Source organism: Oncorhynchus kisutch, linkage group LG17, assembly GCF_002021735.2.
Source record: "Oncorhynchus kisutch isolate 150728-3 linkage group LG17, Okis_V2, whole genome shotgun sequence".
Taxonomy (NCBI): domain Eukaryota; kingdom Metazoa; phylum Chordata; class Actinopteri; order Salmoniformes; family Salmonidae; genus Oncorhynchus; species Oncorhynchus kisutch.
This window is the reverse complement of record NC_034190.2, coordinates 20,859,063-20,872,990: the sequence shown is the minus strand read 5'-3', so window position 1 is coordinate 20,872,990 and position 13,928 is coordinate 20,859,063. Positions and strand designations below refer to the sequence as shown.

At 43.7% G+C, this 13,928-nt stretch overlaps 2 protein-coding genes across 2 annotated transcripts in view; one reads left to right on the top strand and one right to left on the bottom strand.

Annotated features, from left to right (window-relative positions):
* itgb8 (integrin, beta 8) overlaps positions 1 to 1,655 on the top strand; it is a 16,944-nt gene extending 15,289 nt beyond the window's left edge. Inside the window, exon 16 of the mRNA XM_020507102.2 lies at positions 1 to 1,655. This exon is cut by the window's left edge and continues 1,745 nt beyond it. The gene's annotated coding sequence lies outside the window, so the exon portion shown is untranslated.
* Positions 1,656 to 2,085: 430 nt separating this feature from the next.
* sp4 (sp4 transcription factor) lies at positions 2,086 to 12,810 on the bottom strand. Its single transcript, XM_020505192.2, has 14 exons — positions 11,747 to 12,810; positions 11,271 to 11,341; positions 10,379 to 10,483; positions 9,737 to 10,030; positions 9,396 to 9,526; positions 8,753 to 9,260; positions 8,580 to 8,648; positions 8,444 to 8,491; positions 8,276 to 8,362; positions 7,044 to 7,323; positions 5,442 to 5,640; positions 5,299 to 5,366; positions 4,688 to 4,819; positions 2,086 to 4,580 (listed from the first exon to the last, which is right to left on the bottom strand). Exons 1-14 carry the CDS (start codon positions 11,751 to 11,753, stop codon positions 4,300 to 4,302), a joined length of 2,280 nt encoding a protein of 759 aa, XP_020360781.1. The 5' UTR covers positions 11,754 to 12,810; the 3' UTR covers positions 2,086 to 4,299.
* Between the last annotated feature and the right edge of the window lie 1,118 nt (positions 12,811 to 13,928).

Genomic DNA, 13,928 nt, shown 5'->3' with positions numbered 1-13,928 from the left:
CGCTACAAGCTTGGCACACCTGTATTTGGGGAGTTTCTCCCATTCTTCTCTGCAGATCCTCTCAAGCTGTATCAGGTTGGATGGGGAGCGTTGCTGCACAGCTATTTTCAGGTTTCTCCAGAGATGTTCAAGTCCGGGCTCAGGCTGAGCCGCTCAAGGATATTCAAAGACTTGTCCTGAAGCCACTCCTGCGTTGTCTTGGCTGTGTGCTTAGGGTCGTTGTTCTGTTGGAAGCTGAACTTTCGCCCCAGTCTGAGGTCCTGAGCGCGCTGGAGCAGGTTTTCATCAAGGATCTCTCTGTACTTTTCTCCGTTCATCTTTCCCTCGATCTTGACTAGTCTCCCAGTCCCTGCCGCTGAAAAACATCCCCACAGCATGATGCTGCCACCACCATGTTTCACCGTAGGGATGGTGCCAGGTTTCCTCCAGACGTGATGCTTGGCATTCAGGACAAAGCGTTTAATCTTGGTTTCATTAGACCAGAGAATTTTGTTTCTCATGGTCTGAGAGTCCTTAGGTGCCTTTTGGTAAAGTTCAAGTGGGCTGTCATGTGCCTTTTATTGAGAAGTGGCTTCCATCTGGCCAATCTATCATAAAGGCCTGATTCGTGGAGTGCTGCAGAGATGGTTGTCCTTCTGGAAGGTTCTGCCATCTCCACAGAGGAACTCTGGAGCTCTGTCAGAGTGACTATCGGGTTCTTGATCACCTCCCTGACCAAGCCCTTCTCCCCCGATGGCTCAGTTTGGCCGGGCGGCCAGCTCTAGGGAGAGTCTTGGTGGTTCCAAACTTCTTCCATTTAAGAATGATGGAAGCCACTGTGTTCTTGGGGACCTTCAATGCTGCAGAATTATTTTGGTACCCTTCCCCAGATCTGTGCCTCGACACTATTCTGTCTCGGAGCTCTACGGACAATTCCTTCAACCTCATGGCTTGGTTTTTGCTCTGACATGCACTGTCAACTCTGGGACCTTATATAGACAGGTGTGTGCCTTTCTAAATCATGTCCAATCAATTGAATTTACCATAAGTGGACTCCAATCAAGATGAATCCATTTTAGAATAAGGCTGTAATGTAACACATTGTGGGAAAAGGAAAGAGGTCTGAATGCTTTCCGAATGCTCTGTACATAAGGATTTCGTTACAGGTGCATAACCCACAAATAAGTCATCCATAAGCAGTGGTTACGTTTTTTACAAAATTCTTATGTCAAGTTGATAATTTCAGCACATCAGTCAGTTTGTGCGGTACAATGAAACTAATGCAATAGCCCCAAAAGTTCAAACTCAAAGCTAAATCTCTAGCTATTTGACATGTATTTGACCTCAGACTGCTAACTGGGCATTGTGTTTGTATAATAAAAGATGCATGTGATTAAGAGTTCCTGTAACATGAATGTTTTAATGAAATGATTAAGTGTTAGATTTGAACTGATGTCTAACTCGTTCTGATTCTTTATAAACCTCAAGTGTGTTCACTCATTAGTAAATGTATCATAAGCTGAAGTGACTATCCATTCATTGAGTTTATTAGACAGTTCAATAGACACACAGCCACACCAATGCAATTGAAGACATATGATCTAGTCATATTTTCCAAAATAGAGTAGATGCACAAGAATAAAGCAGGAAAGCATGTGGTCTTTTCTATTCCTTCATGGTTTGTGTGGTTTCTCCTTCCCCTCCAATCAACACACACACACAACCAACAACGCCTCCACAGACACACACACGCACCTCTGGCCTGCAGACTGCTTTCGTTGCCTAGCAACCCCCTGAGAAGGGCGGGAACGGAGGAGGTTCGGCTTCCGAGGTAATTACAGAGTCCACACCAGCAGACATGTTTCTATGGCACCGCAGGTGTGTGTGTGAAGAGAGGTGGCAAAATTGTGCCTTTTAAATAATCTCAGTGACCACCATCACAGGACCAGACTATGGTCACACTCGCAACACAGCTGAGAGAAAGAGAGGGAAGAGAGATTGCCAAAGTTATCAGAGCAACTTCATAGCAAGAGGTCAGTGTTTACACGTTAGAGAATGACCCAACAGAACACACAGGGTTGGGAGCAGAGCAGTGATACAGACGGGTTTAGACTGATTTCAACACTTTATTTAAAGGGTTATGCAGGCAGTCTTTTTTTCTCTTTTCACTTCTTTAACCCCAGTCACACAACACATTTGTACAAAGTTGATTTAAAAATATCAATAAAATATCAATAATCAAGAACCTGCAGCCTTGGAGGCCAGATTTATCAATCATCATGGAGATCCCACAAACTGCTTAGAAAAACATTTTACAAATGAGATGTCACTAGAAAATATGAAAGAAAACTGGTTGTCACACAAAATATTACCGAAAACATCCACATCTGGTTGGTAATTCAACCATTTCATTTTCAAATATTTTTTATGAACGTTTTGCTTTCATTTTATTTTTTAAAAACATATTATGACGCGTTAAGAGTAGTAGAAATGACGGGCCGCAGTCATGACAACGACAGACGTAGCAAAATAAGTTTAGGATGAATGAAATAGAGAGAACAGCACTAAAAGGCAACATGCTGCACACACACCTCTGTTCAACGCGTACGATACACTCCAGCAAAAGGCAGATATTAAAATAGAACAGATAATCAATTAGCTGGACACAGTATTCATCTGTGTCAAAATGTACTGGGGGGGTTAAGAAAATAAAGAGCTAAAAGTACAATTCAAAATGTATGCACTGACACTAACATAGAGCAACATCACCAGACACTTGTCATAACAACCACATAGTAATAACATCCACCCTGCCACAACCCTTTCTCTCCATGCCTCACCCTTCCCCCCCACTACATGTGTGTATGTGTGCGTGTGTGTGTAATACTGCTTGTTTTAAGGCGTTGTAGTACCAGGACTCACACACAGGGGGCTCTACCTTCACAATGCAGAGAAAGCAGCACCAACGTCAAATCACACTGGAACTCTACCACTGTTAATAGAGTATCTCTAATCACTTGAAATATCGTGAATATATATTATTTGAAATATGTCTAATTACTGAAATGCATATTGTTTATCTCAGACGTTGATACTTTATACAAGTTTAGGGTTCAGATACGATGATTGAGTCACATTACTGCTCTATTCTAAACTGGTTCTAGTACAAACAGCTGCTGCTCTGAGTATCAGTGGGAGCACCGTGTGTTTTGACATTAGTACTGCTTATTGACACTGTCTTACCCACCCACCAACCCCAGGAGAGCTACTTCTTAAAGGTGCACTCAGCAATATGGCATCATCAAGCAGGAAATCACCCCGCTGTGTATCATGATGTCATATTGCTGAGTGCACCTTTAACGCTGTGAGCTGACTGGCTGTTTCATACCAGGGAAACCTTTTCCTCTACTGTCATTAATGTAAACATGGTTTCACTAGGATTGTCTTATAGTATTGCTTTCACTAAACAGCCTGTTGCAGAAAGCTAGATTGTTCGTTTTATAGAAACGATTAATATTTCAAATGCAGAGCGTTTCTATAGGAATGCATCATTTATACATATGTTCTATGTGCTTTTTTCTGACCCTTTAGAGGTCTATTCCTCTTTTTCTGGTCTTTCTTCAGTAAGAGTTTATCAGACTGGTCTTTACCTGAACTATAGTCCTGTTGAACCGGGATACATCGTCACACACTCTCAAACACACACACACGTACGCACATACACACACCTGTCCCTGCTCCTCTCACCTGTCTGTCCTACAGTCTGGACCGTGCCACATATCATGTTTCTTCATCATAATCATCATTACAGTATTAGCAGAGGAACATCTTTGTGCATAGAGATTCAATTGCTGTGTTTCAAATGGCACCCTAGCTATTTGGGACACAACCAATGTCTCTTCTTGATGTTTTACAACTCCAGGGTTCTGTCTTGTGCTAGTTTAATTAGCCTATCCAAAATGGCATTCTCCTCCCTACATAAACTACTCAGAAGGCTCTGGCCAAAAGTAGTGCACTATATAAGGGATAGGGTGCAAGTTTAGATTATAAATCTATATTATACCTTTTCCCCTGACCTCTGTTCTGTTATAAACACCATTCAACTAATTCATACCTTTAGCCTGTCGTTAGATTAATTCATTAGTTTAGATTCAGATTCCTCCCTCTGTTTATGTAATATTCAGTTCATCATATTTCTCTTCTTTTTGAAAACAACATTTAAAAAAAATAGACCACCTGACCTCCACAGCCACAGCATAACCATGGAGACCAACCAGGAATTTAGCTCTCCCTGCTTTATCCCTAAACAGGAAGTGGTCACTACTCAAACTCCTCCTCTTCCTCCTCCTCCTCTTCTCCCTCCATTTGATTGGGCGAGGAGGCTGTTGGAGTGGCAGGGGCGGAGTCCTGGGAGAGTGTCTCCACAGTTACGATGCGAGGGGAGGAGCCTAAACCCTGGTTGGAATCTTCCATGTCTTCAGTGGTGATGATGGCGAGAGAAGCCCCTCCCTTCTTGTTCTGGTGGGTTTTGATGTGTTTGGAGAGATGGTCGCTACGCATGAAACGCTTACTGCACTCTGGACACTCAAACCTCTTCTCACCTGGAGGATGGGTACATCTGAATAAGAACAACATAGACACAGGACATATCTGTGTGTGCGTGTGTGAGAGAGAGTGTGTGTCTGTGTGTGGGTTTGGGAGTGCATACCTGTGTGTGTCCGTCTGTGTCTCTGCAGTTCATCAGAGCGTGTGAACCTCTTGCCACAGAAGATCCAGTTGCAGACGAAGGGTCGTTCTCCTGTGTGCCAGCGGAGGTGAGCTCTCAGGTGACTGGTCTTACCTGGTAGATAGAATATTATTACAGATTGGTAATATCAAATTAATATTCTATATTTTATTGGTTCCATAGACTAGTACATCTCTATTTTTATACAGTATTGACTGGTACATCTATTTTATACAGTGTAGACGGGTAAATCTCTATTTTATACAGTATTGACTAGTAAATCTCTATTTTATACAGTATTGACTAATAAATCTCTATTTTATTACAGTGTAGACGGGTAAATCTCTATTTTATACAGTGTAGACGGGTAAATCTCTATTTTATACAGTGTAGACGGGTAAATCTCTATTTTATAGAGTGTAGACGGGTAAATCTCTATTTTATAGAGTATTGACCTCTAAATCTCTAATACATACAGTATAGACTGGTCTTACCGTAGACCTTTCCATAGTACAGACTGGTCTTACCGTAGACCTTTCCACACTACAGACTGGTCTTACCATAGACCTTTCCACAGTACAGACTGGTCTTACCGTAGACCTTTCCACAGCCCTCCATGTGACACACATGCTGCTTCTTCTTAGATGGGTCTCCACTGGTCCTGCAACACACACACACACACATAGTCAGAGAGAGAGACAGTGAGTGTGTGTGTGTGTGTGTGTGTGTATAGTACCTCCCCTCTCCGTCCCTGCAGTTCGGACAGGAGCACGCCACCCTGCGAAGCCTCTTGCTGGGTGGTCCTTCTTGGTCCGACGAACTCTGGACAGAACCCATCTGGTCTGGGCTTAGCGACGACCCCGCCACGTTACCCATGGTTACCTTTACTGGGGACGACTGGACCTTAACCCCGCCCTCCTGACCCTGCGGCTGACCTGGTGGTAGAATAGACTATTTTTATTTATTGGGTAATTAAATCATAAAAAATGATTTAGGAAAAAAACAAAGGCAAGAGGCGTATTTCAATTATGGTACAGTAGAATATCATTATGGTACAGTAGAATATCATTATGGTACAGTAGAGTAGAATATCATTATGGTACAGTAGAGTAGAATATCATTATGGTACAGTAGAATATCATTATGGTACAGTAGAATATCATTATGGTACAGTACAGTAGAATATCATTATGGTACAGTAGAATATCATTATGGTACAGTAGAGTAGAATATCATTATGGTACAGTAGAATATCATTATGGTACAGTAGAATATCATTATGGTACAGTACAGTAGAATATCATTATGGTACAGTAGAATATCATTATGGTACAGTAGAGTAGAATATCATTATGGTACAGTAGAATATCATTATGGTACAGTAGAATATCATTATGTTACAGTAGAGTAGAATATCATTATGGTCCAGTAGAGTAGAATATCATTATGGTACAGTGGAATACCATTATGGTACAGTACAGTAGCATATCATACAGTACAGAAGAATATCATTATGGTACAGTAGAATATCATTATGGTACAGTAGAATATCATTATGGTACAGTAGAATATCATACAGTACAGTAGAATATAATTATGGTACAGTAGAATATCATACAGTACAGTAGAGTAGAATATAATTATGGTACAGTAGAATATCATACAGTAGAGTAGAATATCATTATGGTACAGTAGAGTAGAATACCGTTATGGTACAGTAGAATATCATTATGGTACAGTAGAATACCATTATGGTACAGTACAGTAGAATATCATTATGGTACAGTACAATATCATACAGTACAGTAGAATATCATTATAGTACAGTAGAATATCATTATGGTACAGTACAATATCATTATGGTACAGTAGAATATCTATCATTATGGTACAGTAGAGCAGAATATCATTATGGTACAGTAGAGCAGAATATCATTATGGTACAGTAGAATATCATTATGGTACAGTAGAGTAGAATATCATTATGGTACAGTATAATATCATTATGGTACAGTAGAATATCGTACAGTAGAATATCATTATGGTACAGTAGAATATCATTATGGTACAGTAGAATATCGTACAGTACAGTAGAATATCATTATGGTACAGTAGAATATCGTACAGTACAGTAGAATATCATTATGGTACAGTAGAATATCGTACAGTACAGTAGAATATCATTATGGTACAGTAGAATATCGTACAGTACAGTAGAATATCATTATGGTACAGTAGAGTAGAATTTGTAGCACTGCTCCCAACCCTCCCCCCAGAAACTAAACAAATATACATTTGGAGAACAACACACACTGCCCCTCTCCCTCTCTGTTCTCACCCTGTAGTCCGGTGATGGTGAGGGGTACCCCCTGCATCTGTACCCCAGCGGTGCCCAGTCCAGCGATGTTGACCGTCTGCACTCCCGACCCAGGGTTGATCTGAGCTGCACTCAGCGTCAGGGGAGCCCCCCCCAGCTGCACGAAGCCCCCTCCTCCCACAGCCCCTCCGCCCACAGGGGCCAGGGTCAGCTGCTGGGGCACAGACATCCCCCCAGGGAGCTGCAGAGTCTGCCATGTGATCTGGCCCGACGAGGAGAGGGTTGGGGTACGGATCAGAACCTGGAGGAATCAATTCATTTTAAGAAGGCTATGAATCATTGACATTCAATTGAAATCAATACAACACACAATAAAATCATAGAGGTTGGAAGAAATGTCCACTATATATACAAAAGTATGTGGACACCCCTTTAAGTTAGCAGATTTGGCAATTTCAGCCACACCCGTTGCTGACAGGTGTATAAAATCAAGCACACAGCCATTCAATCTCCATTTAACAAACATTGACAGTAGAATGGCCTTACTGAAGAGCTCAGTGACTTTAGAAGAGGCACTGTAATAGGATGCCACCTTTACAACAAGTCAGTTCATCAAATATCTGCCCTGCTAGAGCTGCCCCGGTCAACTGTAAGTGCTGTTATAGTGAAGTGGAAACGTCTAGGAGCAACAACGACTCAGCCGTGAAGTGGTAAGCCACACAAGCTCACAGAACGGGACCACCAAGTGCTGAAGCGCGTAGCACGTAAAAATTGCCTGTCCTCGGTTGCAACACTCACTACCGAGTTCCAAACTGCCTCTGGGAGCAATGTCAGCACAATAACTGTTCGTTGAATGGGTTTCCATGGCTGAGCAGCCGCACACAAGACTAAGATCACCGTGCGCAATGCCAAGTGTCGGCTGGAGTGGTGTAAAGCTTGCCGACAGTGGACTCTGGAGCAGTGGAAACGCGTTCTCTGGAGTGATGAATCATGATTCACCATCTGGCAGTCCGACGGACGAATCTGGGTTTGGCAGATGCCAACGGAACGCTACCTGCTGAATGCATAGTGCCAACTGTAAAGTTTGGTAGAGGGATAATGGTCTGGGGCTGTTTTTCATGGTTCGGGTTAGGCCCCTTATTTTCAGTGAAGGGAAATCTTAATGCTATAGCATACAATGTCATTCTAGATAATTCTGTGTTTCCAACTTTGTGGCAACAGTTTGGGGAAGGGAGCAGAAAGCAGCTAGCTACCTGTTGGTTCTGGAAGGCTTGTATGGGCTGTAGGGTCCCGCCTGGTCCTAACTGAAAGGTTTGGATCTGATGCGGCTGGCCTTGGATCTGGTGGAAACAAACAGCTCACAAACTTTCTGCGGATGTACTGTGTGTGTGTGTGTGTGTGTGTGTGTGTTTGTGTGTTACCTGGTTCTGTGGCTGGATTTGGATCTGCTGCAACACCTGGTTGCCCATCTGGACAATGATGATAATAACAACATATAATATAATTTATTATTGTATAATACCATAAAAAAGATAAAAGCAGCCAAGTAGAACCCACCTGTCCCACGATGACCTGCTGGATGGTCCCTGGAGGATCTGATTGGCCCTGTAGTCCGTTGGCCTGGCTCTGGACATGTCAATCAACCAACCAACCAATTAATTAATCAACAATCAATCAATACATCCTTCTATTTCATGAATGTTAAGTCACAAAAAAACGCAATCACGTACCATCTGTGAGTTCTGCTCGCTGGGTTGGTTCTGTGAGTCTCTCTCCGCCCCTCCGTCCGACCCGGCTACAGAACTCAGCTGTGTTCCGTCCGACAATGCTCCATCGCACCCGGCAACAGTTGTTATGGTACCCCCAGATGACCCGGTAGCTGCCCCGGACACCGCCGCCGTTGTTGTCACCAGTTGGTTACTGTTAGCTACGGTAAAGCTGCCGTCGGCTGCTTGGATAAGCTGCACGGCTCCGCCCCCCGCTAAATTATTCATGACCGGCAGGGCGAGGGTCATACCGCCGATGTTTATGGGTACTGTAGTCATTACCTGGGTCTGGGAGCCCTGTAAGGTCTGCATCTGTAGCGGGAAGGATTGGGCTGGACGAAGCTGCAACGTCTGATTGGCTGAGCCAGTGAGGATGGCCTGCTGGTTGGCCGGTTGTAGGATGGCCTGGGTCTGGGATTGGTTCTGGGTTTGGATCAGCTGGACCTGCTCTGGTAGACCGCCCTGGGCCGAACTGAATAGAATAGAAACACTTTACCTATTGTCATCTGTAAAAAGTAAATTGTACCACTTTTAAATCACCCAAACCTCCTGTCTAACCTCTAACATGCAGACTACCAGTCTGACCTTTAAAACAGCTGTCACCTACCTGATCTGGATGTGCTGCCCCCCCAGGGATGCGGTCTGGGGGCTGATGTGGATCTGTTGGCCGTCTGACGTCTGCAGGTGGGGGATCACCTGGTATTGGACCCCACCCCCCGACGAAGGCATATTTTGCACCTGGAGAGACAAACAATAACCTTACTTAACATAGTGACATTAGGTGGGCATGTTCTGAACCTGGACACAGAAACAGAATACTATACGGTATATAGTACTCCACTCTCCATGTCTAAGAAAAATACATTTATAGGTTATAGGACCAGAATTTCCACATGACTGCACCCCTCCAGTCAACTTTCCATTCCACACACACACACACACACAAACCTGGATGATCTGGAACTGCTGCTGCTGCGGCTGCTGATTGGCTGCTATGGTTTTAGTCCCGCCCACTGCCTTCGCCTTACGGCCTGCCGGAGCACTGTCATTGGCGGAAGTGTTAGCCAGCGTTACGGCGACAGGTTGATTGGCAGTGTCATTGGCCATTTGGGGAGCGGTAGTGATGATTTGCCAGCCATTACCAGTGAACTGGGCAGGAACCAGTTCTAACTGCTGCTGAACCAGAGTCTGATTACCTGCTGCGTCTACAACTATATGACCCTGGATCTGCCCACCCTGCAACTGCAAATAAATATACATAAACAATAAATAAACATAATTGAATAAACATGTACTAGAATAGGAACCAGAGTCTGGTTCCTGGCTGAATCTATGTGTTTCTGGATCTGAAAGTACAATCAACACACAGTACACTGAAAGTCTGCAGATATATACCGTGTTATAAGCATTACGAGCCTTTATAATGGCCATGTAGTGTATGTACCATGTTATAAAGCATGTATGAGTCTTTATAATGTCTTATTGTTTCAGAACTTACATTACCAACATTGTAACAACTATAACAGTAACAAGAACATTAATACAAGGAATAACATAACTTATAGCTATATAATTAGTATTGATGGCTACCTGTATTTGACCAGCTTGCAACTGGACCTGTCCTTCCACTCCTCCCTGACCTCCTATCTTACTGCAGGTCGCAGCCAGTAGGGCTAGGGGAGACGGCTGGGAATCCTAGAGAGAGAGAGAATACACACACAGGCAGATAGGGGAATTCAAACATAGAACACACACAAAGACAACATGCATATAGACAGAGAGAGAGAGAGAGAGAGAGAGAGAGAGAGAGAGAGACACACACACAGAGACAACATGCATATAGACAGATAGAGATACAGAGATTGAGAGAGATACGGAAAGAGAGAGACACACACAGATAGACAGACAGAGAGCAGTAGTCACGAAGGAACTACACTCTTAGAAAAAAAACGGGTTCTTCGGCTGTCCCTATAGGAGAACCCTTTTTGGTTCCAGGTAGAACCTTTTGTGGAAAGGGTTCTACATGGAACCCAAAATGGTTATACCTGGAACCAAAAGGATTTTAACTGGAACCCAAAAAAGTGGGTTAGGGTTCTCCTATGGGGACAGCCAAAGAACCCTTCTAGGTTCTAGATAGCACCTTTTGTTCTAGGAGTGTAGGTCGCATGCAAATATTTAATATCATCCACACACACACACCTCTAAAGCTGCCTGTATAGACAGCTAGTGTTTTTTTTGCACAGAAGCTACATGACAGTCTATATCAACACTAGAATCAAATATGCCTTCAGAAACCCTGTCAGAACACATGCTATGGAAATGCTATGAAAATATTAAATAAATATGTTTTATTATACTGCAAAAACCTCATCTCATAGACATGGAGCCAAAGACAAGTCCATTATTGGTGTTGATAGACATAATGCAATCCTCTGAACATGGTCTCTAGACAGAACCAGGAAGTGGTTGTGTACCAGCCTACCTGTGATCCAGAACGTTTGCCTTTCTTGCCTGGTTTCCCTCCTTCTGATCCCGACACTTCCTTCTTCTGATCTGAGGACCATCGATCAAACAATACTTGATCAATAGACTAACACTGGAGGACTGAATGATTAGTGATCACATTTATCAATAACACAGTGGGTACACGGCGACTACCTGATAAAAATAGGCTATAAAGATGTCAATATTTCCCTGCACATGGTTTTATAACAGTGTAGTGGCACCATATGGTTCAACTACTGGCGAAAAGACATACACATTGATCGGAACCCGATTAGAGACTAATACATCTACACAGATCGGTTATGGAAACGTGTTGCCTCTGTTTTAGGAAAACGCTATTCTTTATCATCAAACGGTTTCTGCATTTCTGTCAGGCTGTATGCAAAGAAAGCGAGGGGGGAAGAAAAGAGGGATATAGGGGTGGAGACGGAGATGAGAGGGGAGGGTACCTACCACTCATAACGCATTCATAAACCAGAGAGGAGAGGCTAGGGGAGAAAGGCCGGCTAAAGCACCGGGTAAGGACGGCCTTTTTTCTCCGCGAATAGCTCGAGCTGGGCTGTGTCGTCGCTCCGGTTAGCACCTAAACCACCCACTCGGCAGGAAGGGCGGTACAAAACTCGAGCGACAATCAAACCTCCCGTGATAACGGGAAATGGTCCGGTTTCCGCGCCCGACGCCTCTCAAAACCAACCGAAAACACCCTTTAACGACCGACGCGCGTTAATTCCATTAACGGAAAAATCGACTGGAAAAATGTATTCTAATTCAAGTTAGTAATGTGTCCGCGGTAGGCCCACCCACTTTCATTTACCCATCAGACCAACACCCCTCGCCCTCTTTCTGCCGCTGGTGTTTCTGCCGCTAGGTACAAACAAGCCTTTCCAACGATCTTCATGTAAAAACACCCCTCATCAATACCACTATTTTATGGCTGTTTTTATAGTTGGATTTTAGATTTGCAGCTGGAGACAGATAGCTGTGGCTTTTTGTGGGCGGTGCGCTCCTCCCACATATTCAGGACTCGGTCTGCGAGGGTTGAGATGGGAGTTGTATTTAGCGAAGCCTCGCCTTCGAAATGTGTTGTGGCAACGGGGACTTCATCTCCCAGTCTGCCTTGCGGTCAGCTGTACACTGGTACGGCGTAGAGTCAAGGTAGGGTGAGAAGCAGAGAGAAGGCAGTGACTGTGTGATGTGGGGGTTGGGCAAGAGGAGAGGTGTGAACGTTCTGTTCTCTTTTTTAATCATGAGGGCCAGTCTCTCCTTTCTCCTCCACCTTTTTTGATGAAGGTTGGCCTCTCGCTGCCTTCTGCTTTCTCTTCCTCTCTATCACAGGGGTGAGTCTGTCTCGCTCCCTCTATTATATGGTCAGTGTATCTCCAGTTCTCACCGTCGAACAAGGGACACTCGCTCTCTGTATATTATAAGGGATACTCTCTCGCTGCCTCTCTCCCTCCGTTTGTATATTATAAGGACCAGAGACTTCCTGGAGATCTACTGTTCTGTAGGTTTTCAGTCCAACCCTAATTTAGCATATCTGATTCAGCTAGTCAAGGTCTTGTTGAGCAGCTAATTAGTAGAATCAGGTGTGTTAAATGAGGGTTGGACTGAAAACCCACAGGACTGTAGCTCTCTGGGAAGAGGGTTGGGCAGCCCTGCTATATAGAGACCAGCCCTTATAATATAGAGACTATCCCATATAACAGACAGCCTCTCTGTCTACTGTATATTATACCAAACAAAAATATAAACATGACATGTAAAGTGTTGGTTCCATGTTTCATGAGCTGAAATAAAAGCTCCTCAAAATGTTCCATACACAAAGAAAGCTTATTTCTCTCAAATGTTGTGCACAAATTTGTTTACAACCCTCTCAGTGAGCATTTCTCATTTGCCAAGATAATTCACCCACTTGAAACATGTGGCATATCAAGAAGCTGATTAAACAGAATGATCATTACACAGGTGCACCTTGTGCCTGGGACAATAAAAAGGCCACTAAAATGTGCAGTTGTGTCACACAACACAATGACACAGATGTCTCAAGTTGAGGGAGCGTGCAATTGGAATCTTGACTGCAGGAATATCCACCAGATCGGTTGCCAGAGAATTGAATGTTAATTTCTCTACCATAACCTGCCTCCAATGTTGATTTAGGGAATTTGGCAGTACGTCCAACTGGCCTCACAACCACAGACCACGTGTAACCAAGCCAGCCCAGGACCTCCACATCCGGCTTCTTCACCTGCGTGATCTCTCTGAGACCAGCCACCCGGACACCTGATGAAACAGAGGATTATTTGGGTCTGTATTAAGGCCCCTTTGTGAGGAAAAACGAATTCTGATTGGCTGGGCCTGGCTCCCCAGTCAGTGAGCCTATGCGCTCCCAAGCCCACCCATGGCTGCACCCCTGCCCATTCATGTGAATTCCATAGATTAGGGCCCAATTAATGTATTTAAATTGATTGATTCCCTTATATGAACTGTAACTCAGTAAAACCGTTGAAATTAAGATGATTGCTCTGAATAGGAGCGTCTGCTAAATGACTCAAATGTAAAATGGTCTCCACTGATCTACCAAAAGTTACACGCACACTCATCCACATTTTAACCCGACAGACAGGGAAGGCACATG

What these genes read in the sequence shown, in the direction of transcription:
- sp4 (XM_020505192.2), bottom strand. An exon ending in AGCAGTTCCAGATCATCCAG is followed by an intron (nt 9,527 to 9,736) that starts GTTTGTGTGTGT and finishes TTGTCTCTCCAG; the next exon opens with GTGCAAAATATGCCTTCGTC. An exon ending in ACACAGACGGACACACACAG is followed by an intron (nt 4,581 to 4,687) that starts GTATGCACTCCC and finishes CCCATCCTCCAG; the next exon opens with GTGAGAAGAGGTTTGAGTGT.